Source organism: Pseudophryne corroboree, chromosome 8 (assembly GCF_028390025.1).
Source record: "Pseudophryne corroboree isolate aPseCor3 chromosome 8, aPseCor3.hap2, whole genome shotgun sequence".
NCBI classification, from domain to species: Eukaryota; Metazoa; Chordata; class Amphibia; order Anura; family Myobatrachidae; genus Pseudophryne; species Pseudophryne corroboree.
Window position 1 is genome coordinate 62,235,823 of NC_086451.1, and position 25,690 is coordinate 62,261,512.

General features: G+C 45.2%; 2 protein-coding genes, 1 non-coding gene and 1 pseudogene across 4 annotated transcripts in view; 1 reads left to right on the top strand and 3 right to left on the bottom strand.

The window, feature by feature from the left end:
- CRAT (carnitine O-acetyltransferase) overlaps positions 1-15,629 on the top strand; it is a 71,363-nt gene extending 55,734 nt beyond the window's left edge. For both annotated transcript variants that reach the window (XM_063936480.1, XM_063936481.1), the window contains exons 9-14: positions 6,686-6,805; positions 7,978-8,100; positions 9,494-9,629; positions 9,757-9,819; positions 13,240-13,377; positions 13,469-15,629. In XM_063936480.1, the coding sequence (XP_063792550.1) occupies positions 6,686-6,805; positions 7,978-8,100; positions 9,494-9,629; positions 9,757-9,819; positions 13,240-13,377; positions 13,469-13,684 (796 nt within the window). In that variant the 3' untranslated portion in view covers positions 13,685-15,629. The remainder of the gene's footprint in view (positions 1-6,685; positions 6,806-7,977; positions 8,101-9,493; positions 9,630-9,756; positions 9,820-13,239; positions 13,378-13,468) is intronic.
- Positions 1,018-1,132, bottom strand: LOC134953749 (U5 spliceosomal RNA). Its single transcript, XR_010185754.1, has one exon. It is a non-coding gene; the product is annotated as a U5 spliceosomal RNA (small nuclear RNA).
- LOC134953806 (U5 spliceosomal RNA) lies at positions 2,768-2,856 on the bottom strand (annotated as a pseudogene).
- Positions 15,630-17,213: 1,584 nt separating the features above from the next.
- DOLPP1 (dolichyldiphosphatase 1) overlaps positions 17,214-25,690 on the bottom strand; it is a 73,197-nt gene continuing 64,720 nt past the window's right edge. Inside the window, exons 7-8 of the mRNA XM_063936484.1 lie at positions 19,557-19,646; positions 17,214-19,407 (exon numbers count right to left, since the gene is read on the bottom strand). Coding sequence (XP_063792554.1) covers positions 19,371-19,407; positions 19,557-19,646 — 127 coding nt within the window. The 3' untranslated portion in view covers positions 17,214-19,370. The remainder of the gene's footprint in view (positions 19,408-19,556; positions 19,647-25,690) is intronic.

The window sequence follows — 25,690 nt, forward strand, 5'->3', positions numbered from 1 at the left end:
TTCCCATTTGTTGAAAGGGTTCAAAATATGAAAACTGTAAGAAATCTGAACCCAACTTCAAGTCGCCTGGCGCTGTAGGTGGGATAAATAGAGTGTGAACTTTGATGACACCTTGTAGAAAGATGTGTACAGACGCCAATAGAGGCAAACGTCTTTGAAAATAAGTTTACCACACAGATACCTGCACTCTTCGTGCAGATCAACGCAGTTTTCCATTCCACCCCGTTTAACAGAATACGGGTTACTTGAAGGATGATGTTGGAAACTTCCGAGGTTTACAACCTATGTAAGCCCACGAAATTTTGTAAAAATGAGCTGCCTTAAACGGCTTACTATTTCGTAACATGGTTAGTATAACCGATACTGTAATGCTCAATTTCTTAAGAGGGCGGTCTGCACCCTCACCCCGTCAACCGCAGCTGCGGTACATAGATAATAGGTACATAGGTAACTATGGGTAAACTAACGTTCCCTGATGTAACAGGTTGGACGTATTATGAGCGGGCCAAGATCGTGTGCAAGTATTCCTTGAAAATTCGAGAAGCAAACTTCTCCGAAACCCATGAGCTACCACCAGTATGACTGTGACAAACTGTCTTATGAGCCGTTTTGACAACGGAGAGAGCAGCGGAAACTGGTGGAGCCAGATACACGATGCTGAATGACCACATGAATGTGAGAGACTCCACCGCCACTGCCCTTGTGATCTGTTTTGTACACATACTGAGCTTTTGTAATTGTGGCGAGATGCCATCATGTATACTTGAGGGTAACCCCCTTCTGTGGACTCACATATGAAACACCTGTGGATTTAATGTCCAGTTTTCAGGATCCAAATCCTGACGGGTGAGATCCTCTGTCTAACAGATGTCCACTCACGTAATGATCTCTTGACATTTTCACCTAATGGTGTTCTAAGCCATTGAGGATTTGAGTCACATGCCGCATTACCATGCGGCTTCTTGGTTCTCACTGGTTGTTGTGTATGCAACTGCCGTTGCCTTGTTTGACTGCTTAAGGCCAGCGTGAGACAGGCATCAAACATTTACCTGAAACTCATGGTTGTTCCTCTCCACAGAAATCTTTAGTAAAAGGCGAAAGATTTATTCGTTCTGAAGAGAAACCAGAGTATATACCTGGTCAGACTGAAAGCGAATCATGTATTGCATTGTAAAATGCACAGAGTTCTAGGACCTTTATCGACAGCAATCTTTGTTGCTGATTTTAACTACAAATCCTGACCCTCTGCGACTGTCGTCCAGAGTATATGCACCCTTTTCCCTCTGTGGGAAACGCGAGTGAAGGGTGGCGAACTAAATTGAAAACGCAACTTTATTCTTAATAGGTGAATACACCAATGTACCGCTAGTGTGCGTGTTTTGCACTAATTACTAGACGTACATTTGTTATTGCTGGTGTAGTAGGTAAAAGTCTTTGATTTACCGTATTTATCATCTTACCTAGGCATTGACATCGTTTAGACGGAATTAGATGTGATTGTTTTCGAACTTGATCTGCTACCGCAGTATACCTTAGTAGCGCAAGTTAAAGGAACTTTGTTGAGACAGAGTTCTTATGTGAGATGAGCTATCATCCCAACCTCACTTTGGTAAATACCCAAAGCGATAAGCAACGGTAGACATGAAATGGTTAATGGTTGTGGCGATTTGCAACCGCTAGAACCTGTGAAGAACAAACCGGACTGGGTAAATACGCATTCAAATGCAATTATGCAATTGTGTGGCTCCAATAAGCAAATACTAACCGCAGAAAATCCATTTTCTAACTGTAGTAAATGACTTGCTGATTGATATTGCAACGGAGCTGTTTGGTTTTGCTCAAACAGAGGGGAATAAGTAACTCTGACTCTGTTGGCGTACTACTGCCTGGTTTATAAACCTGCAAAGACTAAATGACAACCTGCCAACCGTTCGACAGAGGCAGTTTTGTCCTTTAAGCTGTAAATAGCTGAGACCTGTATGAGTTGAAGTCCTGAAACCTCGCAAATGTAACATGTAAATACGCGCTTCCACAATTGTAAAAGAAGTCATCAAACCACTGGCTTGCTGACTGTAACGTCCTGTCGTTACAAGGCGTGACTGTTCCTTATAAAGGGATAAAACGCCGTTACAAATATACTGTATGCGGTAATGGCTGAATATCATAAAGGGATAAAATACCGTTACAAGTATATCAAATTTATGAGCAAACAAGCTCTGGCCTTGTCGCGCTTAACTAGCGACAATGAAAATAACCGGCGTTAGCAGAAGCTTTACAGATATACTCTGCAGCTTCTTTTACCAGTGATCGTCATTGTTTGATACATAGATTCTAGTGACCCAAATGTATCCTGGGTTTTTATAATGTTTGAAAGAAAATCATCTAGCAATGGCGGATCGCGTCCTTTTGGAAACGATTATGTATGGTTGTTAACAACCCCCCCGCACTATCTGAGTGCTGGTCTAATGTACCCTTCTCACTCGTAGTTATAATTTGACCTAGAATCGAGTGAAATAAACACTCTGGTACCCAAAGGGAAATTGGCCCTTTGGAAGACTGTCTTTTGTTAGGGCTGGCGGAGTCATTTCGAGACTCCGATGTTACCGCTCTTTTAATTTGAATTGCCAATGTTAACATAGGATTTTTAAAATTATTTTTAGTCTGCACTATAGCCTTACTCGCTATGTAGACAGACACCATAAAATAATAGGCAATAGACAGACACTTGCACGACTTAATGAAGTTATTATGTGTCATATATATATATATATATATGAAACTCAAGCTTGTTTCTCTCTACGGAAATCTTTAGCAAAAAACGAAAGATTTATTCGATATGAAGAGAAATCAAAATATTGTCTTTTATGTGAAAAGCAGTTCACATGGGCATATGAAACCCCAACCAAATTCCTACTAACTTCCCTGCGCCTCTGGTGGCTGAGAGATGTAGGGCAGGAATGTTCTAGAATTAATTAGAAATACAGATTACATGGCTGACTTATGTGAAAACTGAACCAAAAAATTCCCACTAACACCCCTGCGCCTCCTTGTGGAGTATAGGTGTATGGGCGGAATGTTCTGGAATTATAACCTGGAAGAACAGCAATGATTAAAATGACCGTCATGCCATGCTTCCACTGAAAATCACAGGACAGGTTACCTGCTGCAGCGTTAATATATAGGCTTAATAGCCTATTATACATTAAATATAGGCTTAATAGCCTATTCTACAGTTACAGGTCTATTATACAGTAAAATCCGTGCAGTTTACAATACATTATGCAGCCTTATGCTTTAGTTAGCCTTCCAGTTATTTCATTAACTGTTTAAACACTAAGCAGTCTCTTACCCCATGCAGCCTTCTGCTGCTATGGGCTTTACTCAACACTGCCTGCAGTGAATTGTATTATTTCCAACATATCTTATTCCCAAGCAGCCTTTGCTGCTGCTATGGGTCAATAACTTGTTTAAAAACTGAGCAGTCTCTTATTTAGAACTGAGCAGTGTCTTAACCCATGCAGCCTTTGCTGCTGCTATGGGCTTTACTCACCGTCACCCCCCCGCAGCCGCGCTGCTTTGTAGCTTCTCCCTGTGCAGCGCCGGAAGCGAGTGCAGGGAGCTTGGGGAAACCCGGGGAGCGCTGGTATAGTGCGCCGGGGAGCCCTAGGAACGGGCGGCGCCTCATACAGCAGTGGCCGGGTGCAGCGCTGGAAGAGCGGCCGGCGTCTTTAGTGACGTACGGCCGCTCGGAGCTTTAGACCCGGGTACGCAGAGTGGCTGCTTGGGCGGCGCTCGCGTACAGTGGCTGGGAGAGCGGCCGGCGTCTGAGTGACGTGCGGCCGCTCGGTTACCGTGCTGGGAGAGCGGCCGGCGTCTGAGTGACGTGCGGCCGCTCGGTTACAGTGGCAGAGTACTGGTACAGTGGCTGGGAGAGCGGCCGGCGTCTGTGAGTGACGTGCGGCCGCTCTCTCGTTCAGCGGGGTCCTCTGTAAGCGGCGGGCAAAGCGGCGGTAAAAATAAAGGCTTTTCCCACACAGCAGGGCGGCAGCGTGAGCTGACCGCCCTGACCCCCCCACCATACCTTGCAGTGTCGCACTTCTGTAAGCTCCGTCCAGATTGTGACGGGGCTTCCATCCTGGCTGTGACGGGGCTTCTTACTGTAAGCACCGTCCAGTTTTCAGCTCTCCTCCTGGCTGTGACGGGGCTTGTAATCTCCGTCCAGTTGCAGTAGGAGACAGTCTGCCTGTGGCTGTGAGGGTGCTCTTTGTGAGGACCGACACGCCATGCGCTGCCTTGTAGCGCCTGTGGCTGTGAGGGTGCTCTTTGTGAGGACCGACACGCCATTCGCTGCCCGTGCAGCGGCACTATCCCGGACCCATGTTTTTCCAGAAACTGGGAAGGGATGTGCTAAGTGTAAAAATAAAAAGTAAAAATAAAAATTTAAAAATAAAAATCCAAGTGTGGATATACCACAAGCCTTGTTCGTGCTGTGAGCACCGAAAAAACACTGAGGTCGTACACTGAGGTACTCGGGGATATGGAGGGGGGGGAGGGTCCTAAATTTAAATATTCAGTGCCCTTGTTCGGCTACGCCCGTCCATATCCCAAGAGTACTCCAGAGACCCCTAGTGGATGATAAAGAAACAGTCTTGAGAAGCGCTGCTCATTTCACTTCCCACATAAATTGCTCATAATGGGCCTGATTCAGTTGCGGATGCAGCGCCAATATGCATGCAGCCGGCCGTTGTGTTTTTTCTACTATGCATGCATCCTGAGTCACCCCGTACATGTCCCACCTGATTGTCTGCACACAGAGACAGCAATGCAGGGTCTGAGAATTATAATGGACATTCATAGGAGGTAACGGGCGTATCGCTGAAAGATGTGTAGCTGTGTAGCAGCTCACACAAGAAAGCCATACTCAGACAGAGACACTATACCTGCCATAGTGTCTAAAGATGCACATAGACTGAAATGCATTGTCTTAACCAGTTGCCTGGCAGCTGATGCAACCTGTAAGAAAGCTTCCTGTGCAGCTGCAGGAAGAGAATCTTCCAGCAGCTGATGCTCACTGAGGGACCTCCCGGACCCCCTGTTTCCAAGTTCCTGCTGTGCTGCCGATCACTGACTGTTTTTGGAAAAAATATTAGTCCGTTAAGTGATTAAGATACTGCAAGTGGATGTCTCAGTCCTCCGAAAATCGGATGTAGCATTAGTATATAGAGACAGGTATAACTGTCTCCGAATCAGCCCCAATCGGTAAATGCATGTGGCATTCAAAAATCCAGCAATACATTTTATACATACATACATACATACATACATACATACATACATACATACATACATACATACATACATACATACATACATACAGTATATTCAGTGCCTATAAGAATGTGGGCAGGACGGATCTAAATCTTTAAGCGTCTGATGACTATGGACCAAGTTCTGCCCGTTCACCTGCTGCACCAGCCATGCGCTCTGCCATGCTAAGCATGGGTACTTGTACCTGCAGTGAGGCCTGTATGAGAGCAGAGCGCGGACTTAGGGAGAGTACAATCCCTCACCAACATGCATTTCCATGTGGCAGCTCTAAAGGTGGGATCTGTCTTATTTAGGACATATGGACAGACGATGGAAAAAGGCAAGCACAGACTGACCGAAGACCTGGCTATTTCTGCATTTTATTTATTTTCTAATACAAATTTGCATTAGTTGACACCCTGCTAAACCACAATAAATGGAGAGTACATGAAGGCCGCCTTCTGATCTGCTGCGACCGTTTCACCATTTTGTGCTGTAGTCATGCCTGAGACTATATGCTAATAATGGCCTACCTAGTGTACAAGTGTGCATCTGAATGTGCAAGGACTGAGACACCCACGTTGTGCATCTTTAGTCGCCACCATCAGTCGCAACATAGAAACTTGCTCCAGTCACATGCAAGCAATTGCGCATCTGAGTTCATCAACACTTCAGCGGCACGCCTGTCTCGGTGCATCAAAATAGTCACCCGTTTGTCATTGCCCAGGTATGTCCAATACATTAATACATATCCGTGTACATGCTTCTAAAAATGCTACTGTGACTCGGTACAAACACAATCGGGGGCATGCGTGGTGCAACTTAGTATCCGTAAAAATATATATTGCAATAACAACAAAATGCTCAGCGGCATCCAATATCAACATAGCGTGCAACGAAGGCCCTATTCAAGGAGTCATTAGGCGGAATTCAATTGTTTTAGGTCGCTGGCAGCCACTAGATGGCGCCCGACATAGCAGTTGAATTGTTGCTCCATTTGGGCACAAACAGCTGATTTCTCCGGAGCAACAGCCATGCCCCGGAGAAATCAGAAATAATATGGTAAAGTGTGCTACATGTATAATGATAGTGTATTAGACATCCCAGCCAAACCTTGAATACATGTATTATCTATGCAGTCAGGGATATTCTACAAAGTGGTCATATTGCTGAGTAAATAGTATTTACATTCCTTGTGTGCATTTATTTACAATAAAACTCTAATTGAGTTGTGGTGTCATTTGTCCTTGATTACTGGTATGTACAGATTTTTATTTTCAGACTTAAGTGTCCTTTTTGTAAGAAGTAAATGACACAGATGGTAGCTTACCATTCTGCATATGATAAAGGAGGCTCTGACCTCATTGTGTTCCTGCAGGAAAAAGCCAGACTTTGTCCGCTCACCGATGATCCCTCTGCCAATGCCCAAGAAGCTGCGGTTCAATATCACTCCAGAAATCAAGACTGACATTGAGAAAGCCAAGCAGAACCTGAACATGTGAGTGCACAGAACCAATAGTGACATGGTCATTAGGTGACCATACTTATTTTAGTTAATCGTCTTTAGATACTTAAACAGCAACTTTACAGCAGTGAAGGGCAACCTGTGGAACAAAATATCCCAGCAGACCCTGCCAGCCAGTGACTTACAGGGTGTGCTTGCAGTTGTAATGTTACATTAGACGCACGTTTCGCCTAAGCCTTCTCTACAGTGAGTTTACATGATACAAGCAGAGGGGAGACAAATGTGTACGATGGCCCAGACAGACTGGCGATATGTAGTTACACTGCAATGCTCATAGGGGATAATTCAGACCTGATCGCATGCTAGATTATTTTCGCTGCGATCAGGTCAGAACTGCGTATGCACCACAATGCGCAGGCGCGTGGTACGGGTGCAAAGCGGATCGCTGCTGTGTGATGGATTTTACGAAGAATCCATTCACACAGCCAATCGCAAGGAGATTGACAGAAAGAGGGCGTTTGTGGGTGGCAACTGACCGTTTTCTGGGAGTGTTTGGAAAAACGCAGGCGTGTCCAGGCGTTTGCAGGTCGGGTGTGTGACGTCAATTCCGGGACCTGACAGGCTGAAGTGATCGCAGCGGCTGAGTAAGTTATGGGCACCTCAGAAACTGCACACAACTTTTTTTGTAGTGCTCGGCTGCACATGCGATTGCACACTTGCAAAGCAAAAATACACTCCCCTATAGGCGGCGACTGTCTGCTCGCAGCGCTGCAAAAAATAGCTAGTGAGCGACCAGGTCTGAATTAGGCCCATAGAGTGCTGTCTTACCTTCTCTGCTGTTCCCACCTTGCTGATACAGGCACCTGGTGATGTCCCAGGGGGGAGACAGACAGTGCTTAGTGTTGCTGTTAGATAAATACATCTCCCATGTGCCATTATATGCAGTTCATTACCACAGTCCTTGCACAACATGTTGTGATATCACTACAGGCTGCTCAACCAGTACTAGAGTCACAATAATAAAGCAGAAAAACGTTTAATGGGAACATTTTCACTCTATAACCAATTTCATTTAAAAGAGGGGGGTTGCGATCTTTATCCATTGAATATTGTCTAAAATAAGTCATTCTACTATTTATATTTATTCCTCATTGTTTTGCATTTGCTTTTTATTTTTTGTTTTTTTGGGTTTTTTTTTTTTATAGAATGGTTCATGATCTGGATATTAAAGTCTTCGTTTTTCGTGTATTTGGGAAGAATTTTCCAAAGGCAGAGAAGTTAAGCCCAGATGCCTTTATCCAAGTGGCGCTCCAGTTGGCCTATTACCGGTAAGAATGGGGAAGCTATTATGGTGCCGAGACACACCTGGGTGCTACTGAGTTACAATGAGGTAACAATTCTTGCCTGTCCAGCAGAAAGGGGTTAAACTCTGTTCCTGCCACATGGTGCCTGAGCACAAAGGGGCAGATCCAATTAAGTGCAGAACCACTGGAAGGGCTCCTACCAGCTGTACATGCATGACCTCACAGAAGGCTGAAACTGCTCGCAGCCCAGAGAATCAGCCTACAGTATACCAAATGGTATTCTGCTATGCTTCAAACCTACTTTTATGACCAGAGCCAAGATGCTGTCATGTAGGCCATCAACTATTGATAGTGAGAAACCAATAGTCTCTCATCAATGCCAGATAGTTTTATAATTAATGGTGGCGCTTCAGGTAGTTTCCCGTGATGGTAGCAGAGCCGCCAGCCCGCATTTTATTTTTACACTTGCACGGCAGCGCAGATACTAGGCTGTAAGCCAGTAACCCTGCGCTGTGCTGCAGCGTTCTCCAGCCTTGAGTACGCCAGCTTACAGTTTAACAACGCGACAACAGTCAGTCAGTGTGTCGGGATGGGCGGGCCCGTCTGACTGGCTGAGCTCCGCTGCCAATCAGCAGCCCCGGCTCAGTCACAGAGACTCCTGACTGAAGCCACCCTTTGGGGAGCATTCGCAGAGAAAACTTACTCTGCTCATTCTTTCGTCGTTGACCAAGTCTTTTCTGCGCATGCACAAGCCTTCCATAGTAAAACCATCAATGGTATGCCTATGCCAAGTTTCATACCATCAATGGTGCCTTCCGTTTTTACCATCGATAAGAGGACATACCAATCGCCATCCCTATGTGACGATTGCCCTCTTGCTTTGAACGGAGCAGAAAGCATCAGAGATGGGACTGGAAAGAGGGCTCTCTTGATCCCTATAAGGAGTCCGAAGTCCATACACACAGTAGCGTGGGTGCAGATACTTAAATGCTGTGACGTGTTTCTTACTTGCTTTTAACATCAGTGTATGTGACCCTTCCACGCTTCTTATGGCTCAATGATGCCTTTACCAACCCAATGCCTTTATCATCTCCATTCACTGCAGTTAGGAAAACATGGTTGCAGTTAAAATGCCGTCTTTTGGGATTCCGGCGTTCAGGATACAGACGCCGAAATCCTGACAGCTGACACTGCCGACAGATGGAATCGCGATGCATCAGGGCTGTTCCCACACCTAGCGAACCTGCAAGGGGACTCTGAGCACTCGCCCTGCTGCCGGGATGCCGATGTCAGGATATTGGCAGCCGGCATCCCGTCCGCCGGTAATACGCATGTAACCCTCCTTGTGAGTTTTACGTAGGCAAACCTTTAATGCAAGGCCTGATCAGTGATCTAGGATCTGCTTTGCACTGTTTAGGATGTATGGATGTGCCTGTGCCACTTACGAAAGCGCTTCACTACGGATGTTCCACTTAGGGAGGACGGACACCATCCGTTCCGCCTCCGTGCAGTCTCTGGAGTTTGTGAAAGGAATGGAGGATTCTGGGAAACCGGTAACGTATTTTTTTTGTATTGGAACCTCACGCAATTACTTTATACATGCATGTTGGTACTAGAAGCCTGAGATTCGTTGAAGAGTTGATAAATGTGGGTTTTGTCGGTTTGTTTTTCCATCCTTAGAACCAAGAGAAAGTAGATCTGCTCAGGAAAGCTGTTCAAGCTCATCGCACTTATGCAGACATGGTAAGCTTAAAGGACAGCACATGACCGCTAGGGTTTTGGATACAAAGCTACATATATAGTTGTGGCATTAATTGGGAACTGCACACTTATTTTTATCAAAAAAATTTGCAAATTATTATTACAATACACATCGGAGAACTTTTTTCTGTAAATATCTATATAAATGGTGCATGCAGGTGTCAGAAGGTGACCATTATTCATATACCACCCCAGCTGATCACTAGACATAGCGACTGATCAGGTGACACCTCCAACATAAGTGGATGGCTCCATTATTTTCTGTGAGCTCCTAGTAAAGCCCTTGTTCTGCCACCTTGTGCTTATACGTGGTAATAAACCTATTAGCTGGCTGTTTAATAATATACTGATTTACTGTAAATGGGGACATCCCATACATTACTTTTTATGCTACAGAGCAAAGTACCATTACCCAATCCTTTTACCGATCAGAGAATTTAATAAAAAATGTGGTTTGATCCCGAGCACCGGAGTAACCAAACCTGACATTGTCACATGTGATCTATGTAATGCCAGCTGCCCCTAGCTGGACTGTTGTTCCTCTATTCACAAGCGATCTACAGAAACCTACTGTAACTGGAGCCAGACAGTGTGTATAAACTGTAGGTGTATAAAATAAAGGTATGCTTCTAATATGATTGACATGTGTGTCCCACAGAAACAGTCCGGGAACAGTACAGGAACCCACAGTGGAATGGTTCTGCTAATAGGAAGTGTCTGGACATAGGTTAATACTCACGCCCCAGCTAAAGTACGGTCGGGTTGTGGCATGCTTCCGAGAAAACTAACATGAAATAAAGATCCTATATATTATTACATTTTATTTATAAGGCGCAACAAGTGTTTTGCAGCGCCGTACAGGGAGACAAAACTTAACATTACATTAAATAACAAAAATAGAGTGCAGGTAATAAAGAGCACCACAATTCTCAAAACATAATACAGCTAAGATGTAAGTAGCAAGTGAGTGATCAGCGTACTACTAGGAGCTGGTGGCCATAGATAGAGATGAGCCTTTACCAGCAGGAGAAAAAGGGGGTTAAGATGGTCGCTGAATAAGAGAGGGTTTTGACAACAAGAGGAAAGAGGGCCCTGCTCTGAGGAGCTAACAATCTAGTGGAAGAGGCGGCAGACAGATGACAGGAGGTGCAAGCAAGCAGGAGGTAGCCTGATAGCAAGATATAAGCAAGGCATGAGGCAGGGGGGTGGAAGAGCAGCCTCTGGACTAGGTTATGCATCGGAAGGCTACGCTTTCATAAGTAGGTGGGTTTTCAGTGCCCGTTTGAAGCTTTGCAAGGTCGGGGAGAATCTAATGGAGCGGAGGAACGCTTTCCACTGAAGGGGTGCAGCACGGGCAAAATCTTGAACTGGAGCATGGGAAGCAGTGACCAGGGTAGAAGAGAGGTGACAGTCATTGGCCAACAGTAGGGGGCGGGATGGAGTATGAAGGGAGAGGAGGTTAGAGATGGCCTTGTATGTGACGGTGAGGAGTTTGAAGAGGATTCTGTAGGGGAATGGAAGCCAGTGCAGATTTTGTGGAAGCGGAGTAGCAAATGTGGAGGGGTGGGAGAGGAAGATAAGCCTAGCTGCGGCGTTGAGGACAGATAAGATGGGAGCAAGTGAGACCAGTGAGGAAAATGTTGCAGTAGTCGAGCCGTGAGATGACCAGTGAGTGGACGATAAGTTTAGTTGCACTCTGGGAGAGAAATGGCCTGATGCGAGCAATGTTGCGTAGCTGGAACGGACAGGACTGTGCCAGAGCTTGGATGTGGGGTGCGAAGGAGAGGGAGGAGTCAAGAGAGACGCCCATGCAGCAGAGTTGGGGAATGGTCGGAGGTGATGGTGTTGTCAACAGTGATAGAGATATTGGTAGGCAATGTTACTCTAGCTGGGGGAAAGAAAATGAGTTCAGTTTTGTCCATGTTGAGCTTCAGAGAGCACTCGGACATCCAGGAGGAGGTGACGGAGAGGCAGCTGCAAACTTGAGAGAAGATAGAGGGGGACAGATCAGGAGAGGAAAGGTAGAGTTGTGTGTCATCAGCATAGAGGTGGTATTGAAGGCCAAAGTAGTTAATGAGCGCACCCAGGGAAGCGGTGTACAGGAAGGAGCCCGAGGACAGAACCCTGAGGGACACCAACAGGAAGTATGGAAGGGTGTGAGGTGGCGCCGGAGGCAGACACAGAGAAGGAGCGGTTAGTGAGGCAAGAGGTAAACCAGTCAAGGACCGTGCTAGACAGGCCAATGTTTTGGAGTGTGTGGAGGAGGAAAGGATGATCCATGGTGTCGAAGGCAGCAGAGAGGTCTGGAAGGATAAGAAGAGAGAAGTGGCCCCTGGATTTGGCCGAAAGCAGGTCATTGGTGACTTTCACCAGGGCAGTCTCCGTGGAGTGGGCGAAAGTCAGATTGTAATAGATCAAGGATGGAGTTGTCAGAGGGGTAGCTTGTGAGACGGCTGTAGACCAGTCATGCAAGTAGTTTGGAGGTGAATGGGAGAAGAGGTATGGGGCGGTAGCTAGTGGGTGATGAAGGGGTGAGGTAGTTTTTTTTTGTTTTGGTTTTTTTTTTAGAATAGGTGAGACCAGAACATGTTTGAATGGTGAGGGAAAGATGCTGGTGGAGAGTGATAGTTTGAAGAGGTGAGCAGGGGGGGAGAGGGAGCGGAGAAAACGGGAGGGGGTCCAGTGGGCAGGTTGAGGGGGGGGGGGTGGATAAGACAAGGGAGTGGACTTCCTTGTCTGTAGTGGGACGGAAGGAGGACAGGGTGGGATAAATGGAGGGGAAGGATGAGGGGGGCAGCAGAGGGGTGACCTCAGGAGATACTGTGTCAGATCGCCTCAATTTTGGAGATGAAGAAGGAGGCAAAGTCAGTGGCAGTGAGGAAAGATGGGAGGTGAGGAGGAGGGGGGGTGAAGGAGTGTTTTGAAAGTTTCAAAGAGACTGAAGGACTGAGAAGAGATGAGTACTTGGAAAAAGGATTGCTTGGTGAGGAAAAGAGCAGAGCTGTAGGAGAAGAGAATAAACTTGAAATGGAGGAAGTCTGCCAGAGAGTGAATTTCCTCCAAAAGTGTTCAGCGGCGCGCGAACATTTTTGTAAGAATTGTGTTACTTTGGTGTGCCAGGGTTGGGGTATAAAGCGGCCGAGGGGGACAGAGGACAGGGGGGGTCACATAGTCGAGAGCAGAGGTTAGGGAAGAGTTATAGAAGGAGGCTGCTTGGTTGAAACAGGTCATAGTGGAAAGAGGAGAGAGGAAAGTCTAGAGGGAGGACAGGATAGTGGGGTCGAGAGACCCGCGATTGCGTCTGGAGATGGTGGGTCTGGGTGTGGAGAGGGGAAGATGAGTGGGTGAAAGAAAGTAGATGGTAGTAGTTAATGCTATTGTTCTCCTCTTTGCTTGCTACAGGCTATAAATGGTAACGCCATAGACCGCCATCTACTGGGACTGAAGCTCCAAGCCATTGAAGATTTGGTCAGCATTCCCGAAATCTTCATGGACACGTCCTTTGCCATGGCAATGCACTTTAACCTCTCCACCAGCCAGGTATAGCAATAGCTGTGTGTCATGTCATCCCTATAAACGCTATGTAGCCTGATGTGTTTGTTGTGGAACTGACCATGTATGTTGCTTGTAGGTGCCTGCTAAAACAGACTGCGTCATGTGCTTTGGTCCGGTGGTACCCGATGGATATGGCGTTTGCTATAACCCTATGGAGGATCACATCAATTTCTCTGTATCTGCATTTAACAGCTGTGCGGAAACGAATGCGGCACGAATGGCGCATTATTTGGAAAAGGCTCTGTGTGATATACAGAAACTCATCCAGAGCACACCAAAATCCAAGCTCTAGCCTATCACAATGGACCTTTATCCCCCCCTTCCCGGGCTAGAGACTGAGGCTGGACATTGTGCTGTATTAACTAGACACGGGCAGGCTTGGATAGTGACCACTGAGGGGACTAGGATCTATGTGCTCTTTTCAGCCATGATTTTACACCGGACCTCCCCTCCCTGCATTGCCAGCGTCATCAGAAATGAATCACCAGAATACTCCAATCAAGATTCACTACTCTGAAAAAGGAAGGGAAGGTGGCACGTAATACACTAACCTGTGACGTTCTGTGATTACTTTAATGTTCTTTCCTCTATTCACTTTATTACCTTCACTTTAAGAAAAAACAAAAAAAAACATTTTTGCAGGGAAGCAGCATGACTAAAGTAAAAACCTTTGTTTACTCCATAATGGATATATAGAGTGTTTACAGGCAGAGTGAGGCTAAAAGTGCACTTCTACATATTATATGCCAACTAGTAATTTACTACACCCCCCAAAGAGCCAGAAAGCAGATGCTGACTACTGTGTAGAAGGGTTAGGTGCAAGTTCCAGGCAGCTGAAATACAGACAGCAGTCAGGACACCAATGCCGGAATGCTGAAGGTAAGTACAGCCAGGACACTTAGGGATAGAGTTGTGGAGGGTTGCTGCAGCTGCCATCCAAGGGGGTTAGGTTTAGACACGAGGGGAGGGGAGGGGTGGGGGCAGAACACTGGTGAAATCTAAAATAATATATTAAAGAGTATAAATCATATTCTGGAAGTTCCAATGGAACCGTTCTATAATATAATGCTAGAGCCTTTCCACTTTTTTGTTCATGCATTTCAGATACATTACCTATACTTAGTGGGTGACTTCATAAAATATGACATTGTAATACAGGACACATGGGTGACTGAATCTGTTTTATTCTTGGTGGTTAATGTAGAGGTCACGACCAGCTCTTGCTGCTTAAGTTACCAACACATGGGAGACACGACACAGCCAAAACACAGACCACCATCACTCTTCATTATCTGCTGTTCAGGGTAGCCAGGCTTAGAAGACCAGCAATACGCCACCAGATCAGTAGAATAGCCGCAGAGTATACATGGAAATGGATTATGTTCCAGTAGGATGTGGTTGCATTTGACAAGAAATGAATTGGGAAGGCACAGCCAGCAGGTATATTTGTGGGAACCCCAGCTATGAGGTTGTGGTGATGAGATTTCATATACAGGTGTGTAGCAACGCAATCAGTCTGCATGAAGGTTCATACACACAACGTTATGCGTGACTGGCGGGCCCTGAGTAGCAGTAACACAGGCTTGTGTGTAGGTTACTTTAGTTATTGCCAGAAGCGTCTTCCCCTGCAGATTCGCATTTAGCCTTGATGAATGATTGCCATATGAATCTTGCTAGAGCACACTATGAAATAGGGACTTTAGTTTCCTTGCAAATACAGTGGAAACTATTATTCCCCAGTACAGTTATTCAAAGGCAATATATTCCTGTAAGCACCATGTGACGCAGACGGAGCCCCTGCGAGCTCTACATGTTACCTGCTTCCGCTCTGGAGCCTGCTCCAACATTGTGTAACATCCACAGACTTAGAGGTCACTGCGAGCAGTGATGGGAGCGATAGTATACACTCATTACAGATTTATCTATGCCCAAGTTTGCCTTTATTTTAATTTCTTTTGATTCGCAATGAAATGCACCGTTCATGTGGAGGTATCACATTATTCTCCTGCCAATACCAATCTAGTAATGAGTATGGACATAGCACAGCCTATAATCGGATGCCTCGAATGTACTTGGAGTAGAAGTATTTTCCAAATGTACAATTAATATGTTGATCTTCCGCTCTCATTGTGGACTCTTGGCGTGTGGCTATTGGGAGGATCCTCTTTGTGCGTACCCAATCATTGGGCTTGTTCTGTTTGTGTTGAAGACATTTCTAATAAACCTTAATAGAAGCCTGGATGTGTAAGAGTATACTTAGGCTGTATCATACAACAAGGGACATCACCAAATGCCACACCATGGGCTTTAATTAACTTGCTGCACTTACAGTAGCCCCCTCGCCACTAATTGAATTAAGTGGAATCCCGGCTCACAGGGGCTATTCCCACTCGTGGGTGTCCACGGAACCCATAGACTGGGAAGAGAACCTGTGGTGGGCGCAGGAGCCACTGAACCTGCAGTGTGGTGAGCCCACAAGGGGACTCTTTGCGTACTGGTGTCCGGGATGAAGCTGTTGGTATACTGACGGCCGGCAAATCATACTGATCCCCTCCTAACTACACTAATTTCCTTCCTGGACCTCTTTCTAGTGCACAGTACACACACAGGCTGGGGCCCAGCTTAGTCCATGCCTGGATGGTGCAGTCTTGTCCCTAGCTTCAGTAGCCAGCCATAAGATACCAACGTTTTGTCACTGCTTTGAGAACATGTGGTGATGCTTTGCAAAGGTTTATTGTGCTCCCATGCAGAAACCCTTATGAAGCGCAGAAACGGAAACCTCCAAGCCAGAGATTCTCAAATTCAGTCTTCAAGGCACCCTAAAAGGAGCACAGATGGTTAAATCAAATTGCTTGAGGTACTATTTAAGGCACCTGTGTCCAGGCATGGATATTCTTCTTAAAACCTGGAATGTTCAGGTGCTGTGAGGACCACATATAGGAACCTCTGCTCTAAGCTATATTTGTAGGCTTATCATACTCCCCTTTCAAACCAGGACATACATGAATTACACAGGTTCTCTGGCTGATTGAAACAAGGCTTGAAGCCAGCCAGCCATAGAACCTGTGTAATTCACTTATGTCCTGGTTTAAAGGAGTAGTATGGTAAGCCTATATATTTGTCAATCAATCTAAAACCTACTAGAAGGTTTTAATAGTTCAGTTACCTCAACACCGCGATTCCTCACTGGCAAAGCAGGATCTGCTAAAGTCCAAGAAAGGTTACTTGCTACCCGGCGTTTAAAAGCCGCCCCTTCCCAGCGTGTTTAAGCCTGAAATCTAGAAGAGCACTGCCCTTTCATATATCAGGCTTAAACATGCTGGATAGCAACAGTATTTACAGCCACAACTCCGATAGATTTTGTAGGATGAATTGGAGGGGTTTAGTATGAAATACCTACAATCAAAATTCCAACAATTGACCGATGGTCAAAATCCCGATCTTTAAAATACCTTCATTTAAAATAGTGACAAGGTCAAAATACAGTCATTTAAAATGTCGACAGGTTAAAGTCGACACAGGTTTCATGTGTGTGTATGTCGACATGGACACCGTATAAGTGTACCGCATCCCCCTCCAAGTCCACTGGTATGGTAACATATGAACAAGTCTGTTTCAATGGAAAACTCATGTCTACTTTTTGACCTGTCGTCATTTTAAATGTCGGGATTTTGACTTGTAGGTAAGTTGACCGCATCCCTTTTGGAGGTCTAACAATAGGGACCATTTGGATGGAGGAGGAATAGCTGCAGCTAAATACATAAACACATTTTTGAGCATAATAAATCCTGGGCTGAAAAAATAAAATAGAATAAATTCAGTATTTTGCATCAGTTTTATTTTAAAATAAAAATAACTCATGTTTCAATCCATTACACTCACACTGTAACAAAAACAAAACAGGAGTGACGATTCGGAGCAAAGAGCCAGTGGTATATCAGTGTATTGTTAGGGCACCATACAGCCACCGCAGTATGAAGAGCAGGGCCGTACTATGCAGCTGCACAAATGGAGACTGGTGCCCCAACTGCATCTTAATTACCAGTAATGCCCCCTATTTGCGCTTTGTGGGGGTCGGGAGTCTCCCATGCAGTCCACAGTAATTGTAGGAAAAGTAACTCATCTGTGCAAGCTCTTGCTATTCATTTATCCAAGACGTATCATTTAGAGACAAGCGTTTGCAATGCGACAATATAAAAAGCAGATAGTAAGATCTGCCTACCTTAAGCCCTTTCCACGCGATTCAAAAGAACAGTATATCCTAACACAGAGATCAGACGCTGTGCTTAGGAGACATCACTTCCTCCTTAAAAACAAACGTGACAGTTTACATTAAAACTACGGCTGGAAGTGATGTCACTTGGTTGTGATTACACAGAACAGTTAGGATGCATCGTGTCAAATGCATGCATTCACAGTGGTAATACAGCTGGGTTTACACTGCCTAGGTTGCCGATCTAAAGCCAGCTGTGTGGACATTCATACCTTCACTGAATGTCTTAAATAAACCACTCCAAGAAAATGTAACTAGTTACCCAGAAGCCTTTGCTTCTATTCTCCTTTTTAAAAGTGGTTTATTTGAATATTGGCCCCAGGCTAAGTACCTCCCTTGTTTTACTCCACTTCTTGTTTTACTCAGGCCATCTCTAGTGCTTCACATACTGAGCAGGCTGCCCAGTGACCAGAGCATTGGCTTAAAGAGCTGCCACGTAAATGGTATTACCCAAAGGCCTTTGCTCCCTTTTTGAATGGTTTCTTTGCATGCTGTTCTCAGGGAGCATAGCGTGGAAATCTCCCTATTTTAGCGTGGTCCCGTACCCACGACTGCAGTTTTCATCTGCACTACTGGCTAGTCCAGCTTTATTAAAGGGAAACCGTTATACACCGCTGGTCTAATGCATCCACTACCCCCGAGAGATTATAGCAACTCATTTACTTACATTGCTGCCATCATGGCTGAGATTATAATAGGAGTTTTATTTCTGACAATTCCAGGCTGTTATTCGTTGTTAAATTTGTTATGAAGACTAAACATAACTCTCCCCCTATAGTACAAAAATTGATGAGCAACTCCAGAGATTACCAAGCTTGATCAGATCCCTGGTTACTGCAGCAATAGTCCTTTCCGTGGAGCTTGAGAAGCAACATATCAGGAAGAAAAACACAGTCCCACTTTCCACCCACACAATAATAATAATAAGTAAAAACAAAAACAAATAATCACTAGTGTTAAAAGGGTTGTTTGTAGTCCTTGACTGAAATCTTGTTCAAAGTGCAACAGGAATTGCTTTAAGCCCTCCAGCCGTCTTTCGTCAGTAGGCACCTTGGGGAGCACAGCTGATGCCCAAGGGGCAATATTACTAAATGGCCAAGCCAGCTTGGCTGGCCACGTGAATCTTGCTGAAGCGCAGGGAAATTAGGGCTTCGCTGTTTGTGGTCAATTGGGTTTAAGAGAAAGATATACAAGGAAATAATGTCTGAAAGTCACCGACATTCATGGAATTTTCCACCCCATACTTATTAGCTGCAAAGGATTTTTTTAAAAATATATAAATAAATAAAAGGTGGGTACTCGTGCTATTAAAAAGGGTTTGGGGGTTTTTTTCCGCGGGAATTTAGATTTAATTTGATCATCTCCTTAAAAAAAGGAAAAGGGTGTGGGGGACCAAGAAACAGAAAGAAAAACAACCTCAGCTCTTTATTTCCCATTAGTCCGTCTTCTGTCAGTTGAGCGATCAGAGAAGGATCATTGGACAGCGTGCATTTGAGAGCATTGGTTGGCCTCAGTCCTGACATGCAGAGGAGGGCCGCTGGCAAGACAGGCATCGTAAACCGAGTGAAGGCCACACGTTCTCTCTCTTTTGGTCCGTCAGTTTAAATGTTCTTCAGTGCGCCACAGTCTGTACTGGCTTCAGTTCCTGTCCATAACATTACGTAGCTTACCGTCATACCTCACTGTCAGTTTGTTGGTCGCAGACTCACTGAAGCTTTGTGCCGAGTTTGCGTTGTCTGCTCCTGGGGGAGTATTAAAAAGAAGGGGGGGGGGGGTACATTTTATTTAAAAATGAATATGGATTTATATTTTAAAACTATTAAACTTTGTGTGTCTAGACAGTCTTAAGAGACTGCCCTCCAATCACTACAAGTACCATCCACATATTTACCTGGCTTCTGATCTGGTTACTGTGTATTCAAACCACAAGATGTTGGGAATTAGACTGGTATCACGAATAAGGAAAAATTCTGAGATTGGCCTGCAGGTAATAAGAAGTGTGCTTGAAACAAATGGGCAAGTTATGCAGAAGAGAAGACAAAACGTACAAACAATCATTCCTGCTATAATATGATGAAATAAAAAAGATAAAGAAAAATAGGATCACTTTCTAGTTTCTTTTCTCTTCTTATATTTCCTTTCATCCCTTTTCTCTCTCTTTGTCAGTTTGTTCTCTTGGGCATTCTAAACTTTTTAAGGTTGTAATGCCTGACCGTTCTGCCCAGAAGAAAAAAGAAAGCAGACTGAATTGTGGCTCCGCTCTCTTTTTCCTTGCTTTTTGAGGATTCTATGGTTTCCCTTTTGGACATGGGAGTCTTTGTTGTAAATCCCGCAGGATATCATAGTGTTAGATTATATCGGCCGTGAAATAGCGGTAATTTTACCACATCTGCAATTTTTGCCTCTTTTCGGGTATGTGCGCTCCAGCAATTCGATTACCACGCTCGAGTTATCTGCTATCCATTTTACTACCATATTGTGCTTTGGTAATTCTTGTGTATTTTCGTCCATTTCTTCAATAAACACAATTTTGAAAGAAAATAATAATAATAAATAATAATAAATAATAATAATAATAATAATAAGTAACAGGACTTTATATGGGAGTTAACATTTTAAGGGGCAGCTGAAAGCAAGTAACTGACACACTGGGCATCTAGTTCTTCTCCTTGCAGAGGGAATCTTTCCTCCCTCAGGCAGTACAGCTGTAGGTAACTGATGTCCTGGGCTGGATTAAGGGGTCTACTCGTGAAACATAGCAACCAATCAGTGTTGAGGTAACATTTATAAAGTGCATTCTATAAAATTATACATAGCAGCTGATTGGTTGCCATGGGCAACTTCTCCACATTTTTCACTGCTTCATGAAGAGACCCCTAAGAGCCACATGGCCCTGGAGTTGAAATTTATCAATTTACCATTGTTAGAAGGCACTGTGACCAGTGCCGTGTAGGTGTGTACATGCCCATCACTACAGTATCTGCCCCAACGTCTCCCTAAACATGTAGACGTAAAAACATTGCATCATTTTTGAGGAAAATGTAAATACAACTGTAAGAATTTATGGCCAGCTGGGTAGCTGGTCACGATAAAGGGCATATTTTTAGGTGGAGGCCTGGAGCTGTAGTCTCATTCACCCCATTTTTAATCTGGCCTTGCCGATGCCACATTCAAGGAACGTAGAATGCACTATAGCATACATTTAAAAAACGGTCCCAACCATTATACCGATAAAATAAAGCCATACCCTTATAGACTTCTAAGACTATGCTGCTGCTCAACTGCATGCAGCCTTTTTCCTAGGATAATCCTTCCTATATTCCTAGTAACCAACTGTAATTGGCTACAATTTATGCATTAGGACTGTTATTTACTAAATACATATTAGCAACTGGGATCTTGTGCCACATTTATAAAAAGTACTCCCGTTAAATCCTGTACTTTAGGTCCATTGGGAAGGCGTTAGGGCATAGTGAATACAAGAGGAGTGCTGGCACTTTAAATGTAAAATCACTCCATCACCATGTCTGCATGACGATAGTCCCAAACTTGTGTAAAGAACAACTGCCTTCTAAGACAGGAAATGTAAAAATGAACAAATGTGTAGAGGGAATGCACACAGTGACAACCAATAGTCTTAAAGAGATTTATTTAAAAAAAAAAAAAAAATACAAAAAAAAAAAAACCTCCTCTTTAGTCCTCCAGATGGGAAACAATGTGACTACATTGGGGACATCACAAAGCTACCTCTAAGGGCAGAAGTATAGCAAAGCACTTCCTATCCAAGGCTGGCATATCTGGAATCAAACACATGAAACCTCTAGATTATGGTAAATACATGAAGAGGCATTTAGGTGGTAGCCCTATACAGTTAGCTGTCCAGCTGAAGTTCTGCACTGCACCACCCAAAAGATCAACCATACTGCATACATAATTTGTCCAACGAACATAAGTATGCAAAGCCCTAACCACATCCAAGGAACAAACAGAGCTCTCTTCTTCTTCTTCAGACGTAGGATGGTCCAAAGCCAATTTCACGATTTATGTGAAAAAAAGACCACTTTTGGCTGTAATGAAGACCACCTGATCATCATGGACAAAGAGCCCTACAAGACACAGCACCCAGCTCTGAAACTCCTTTACCCACAGAGAAAACCATCTGCTTGCTAAAGTGTAGAACACAGATTCTTAAACTCGGTCCTCAGGACCCCACACAGTGTATGTGTTCGAGGTCTCCTCACAGAATTACATATGAAATAATTAGCCTCATCTGTTTAATCTTTTAAAATGCGTCAGTGAGTAATGAATACACCTGTGCACCTGCTGGGTTACCTGGAAAACGTGAACTGTTTGGTGCAGAACGCCACACCAGGAAATTAGAAGTCTTCCCTTTCAAAACGGTGAGAAGACCCTGAATACGGGTCAGAAATGTGACCACTCCCCAATTCTGAAGGCTGGCATCCACTTTCACAGATGTGTATTTGTGAGCATGCAAAGATTTAGCCAAAACCCTGTAAAAGGGTCTTCTCCAACAACAAAAACACCTGTAACCAGGTGTCAAACAGGAGCCCCAGGAAGATCATAAAATGGGTCAATTTTGACTTCTTGTAATTAATCCATCCTTCAGGTTAGAGTGCCTGCATTGCATTCAGCAACATGGGTCTGAAAAAAAAGGTGGGGAATTTTCCTTGATAAAAAGATCATCCAGGTAGGGAATGATAAGTCACCCACCTGGCTGTAGAAGAGCCATCACCATGCCAATGATCTTTGTAAATAATCATGGAACTGTCACCACACGGAACAGAAGTGCCCTGAACAGGTAATGCTGGTTCTGAACTGCAAACCAGAGAGGGCTCCTATGTTCACGCACATTTGGGGATGTCCAAATACGTGTCCTTGAAGTCTATAGACACTATGTACTTGCGAGGTGTAGAGCCGCTTGCCCCGCTGCAGGACCACCGTCCTGAGGGGTTGTTGTTCAGTGGGGCACTGCGCCTTGGCGGTCACAGCTGCAGCACGCTGCACACCCCTAACACTGCCTGAAGGGGACATCTGTGGTGAGTACAAACTGGGAAGCGGAGCCGCTATTTGCCTTTATAAATATTCACTGTAGCTCCGATGCCATTAGGAAGGGGGGCTCACGAAGGTGATGGTGGAAAGGATGTTCCAGCTCCTGGTCCAGGGAATCAATATTGGTCCTTACCTGGACGATCTTCTGATCAAAGCAAGATCCAGGGGGCTTCTGCTGCTCCATATCGACCACACTATCCAACTTCTGTCACACCATGGGTGGATCCTCAACATACAAAAGTCCCATCTGGAGCAGTCTCAGCGGCTCCAGTTCCTGGGGATGTTGCTGGATACTGTGGGCCCAGAAGGTGTTCCTGCCAGAGGACAAGGCGAGAACACTTCAGTTGATGGTCCGCATGGTGCTCCGACCTATTTGAGTGTCCATCTATCTTTGCATAAGATTGTTGGGTAAGATGGCACCTCATACGAGGCAATCCAATATGGGAGGTTCCACGCCAGGACTTATCAGCTGGATCTCCTGAGCAAATGGTCCGGATCACATCTTTAGAGGCACAGGTCGATATGGCTGTCGCCTCAAGCCCGGATATACATTCTGTGGCGGCTGCAATCCTCCAATCTCCTGGAAGGCCGGAGTTTCGGGATTCAGGATTGGATCCTCCTCACAACGGATGCTGCGAGTCTGAGAGGATGGGGAGCTGTCAACCAAGGGGCGCAGTTCTAGGGCAGTTGGACAGCCCACGAAGCCCTCCTTCCGATCAACATTCTGGAACTTCGGGCGATCTACAATGCTCTGCTTCAGGCCTCTCCTCTGCTCAGGGATCACGCAATCCAGGTACAGTCGGACAACGCCACAGCAGTGGCGTACATCACTCGACAAGGAGGAACAAAAAGCAGAGCCTGCATGCGAGAAGTGTCAAAGTTACGCCTCTGGGCGGAAAGAAATGCAAGGGAAATGTCCGCAATCTTCATTCTAGGACAAGCGGACTTCCTGAGTCGTCACAATCTCCACCCGGGGGAGTGGGGTCTCCACCAGAAGGTGTTCCAGCAGATCATCCACCGGTGGGGCCATCCACAGATAGACATGATGGCTTCCCATCTCAACAAGAAGCTTCCCTGGTATTGCTCACGCACCAGAGACCCTCAGGTGCGCGAGGGTAAGGTAAGGTGATGAAGGTAAGGTAAGTATAGATGATGATAAGGTAAGCATAGAGATGAGACTTTTACGTACCAAACACTCATACTTGATTTGGGTAGAAAAAGCATATAAAAAGGTAATCTTTTTGTAAGGTTTCCAATGGATTAACGAGGTGCGTACCCCAACTCACATGGATTGTGTAAAGTTGACTCCTATCAAGGTATCTTTTATTGGGTATGTTCTATCAGAAATGTGAGTTGGGGGTATGCACCTCATTAATCATTTGAAAGTAGAATATTCACATAAGATGACCTGTTGCCTGTTAAAGAAACCTTGATGTGTGCATACTTACCTGAATTTGTGTGAGTGCGGTACGCTCCCTTTCTTGGATCCGCTATAGTGTTTGTTTCTTCAATTGTCGGGTTAAGATTGGTCTACAAATTTGCTTCGGTTTCCCTCCCTGCATGAGCCTGGAAAAACTGTTTGAGACGAGCTGAAGTTTTCAAAAACACAAGCTGAACTCTCCATCTGATCGACAACCAAGGGAACGGATTATCAAAGCGTTCAAAAGGAATGTATTATTACTTTGAACGTTCCTTTTTTATTCTGCATCTTTATCATACAGTCACGTTAGAGCGCTCTGGACACAGTAGTATCTACTTTTTTTCTATATTTTGGTTATATAAATGGGGTGGTATTCATGTGACCGCCGGTCAGCTGACCGACAGTCACATGACCTCCTCCACCAGCCCGACGGGTCACTGTCCCGATGGTCGGCATGCCGACCAACAGGGACCATTTCCACTCGTGGGTGTCCACGACACCCATAGAGTGGGAATAGAACCCGTGGCGACCGCAGGTCGCCACCGAGCCCGCAGCGTGGCGAGCGCAGCGAGCCCGCAAGGGGCTTGCTGCACTCACCCCTCCCTGCCGGGATCCCGGCGTCGGTATGCTGCCGGGATCCCGGCGTCGGTATGCTGCCGGGATCCCGGCGTCGGTAAGCTGACCGGCGGTCAGGAGACCGCCGGTCAGCCGTACTACACCCATATAAATGTGGTGACATTTATTTCTGCCACTCTCAGTGTATGGGCAGCTCCTGCGCCAAGTTGGAAGAACCTTCCATCTTCCTTTTTCTTTCTCAGGGCGTTCAATTAGTTCAAGTTCAGATTGGCACAAAAGGATTCATCTCATTTCTGCAGCTGAAAACCCCAACCTATTGATTGGCTGGGCAACCCCCAATAAGTAAAAACGAAATAATTGTCCGTATAGCAAGATGCTTTGCCTAATCTCCTCCCACCCAGGCGTTTGCCGTCGACTACAGCCCTTAAACTACGGATAGAAACAAGCAGGAGATCCTGTGTGCGACGGATGCCCATCATGACCACAGACCCAACCAGCAGACCACCTTGAGTAGCTGGGGGAAAAATGAATTCCACTGAACACCTGGGAGTGAGACACCATCTGAATCAAGCGATCAAAGGAGGCCATTGTGGACTTGGCCCAGGCCGTTTCCACCAGCACCACCTCAGAGAGAAACTTCCTGGCCCATGCGATATTGGAGACCCCGGTTAGCAGGAAGCGCAAACGTTGGCAGTACCTAAAAGTTCCACCAGCAAATTAGCAAGGCAGGAACTCTAAACTATGGAAGCACCTCTCTCAGACATGAAAAAGGATTAAGAAAAAAAAAAAAAAAAAAAAAAAAAATGGAGTCCGAAGAGGTCCCAGCACTGCCGGGGAAGTTTAGCTAAACGGAGAGCCTGCAGCAAGCATGGAGTATAGGGGGAGCACAGACAAGTAATTTAGATCTAAAATACTCAATCTTTCCCTGCGCATATTATACTCCCAACATCTTCCTGTGA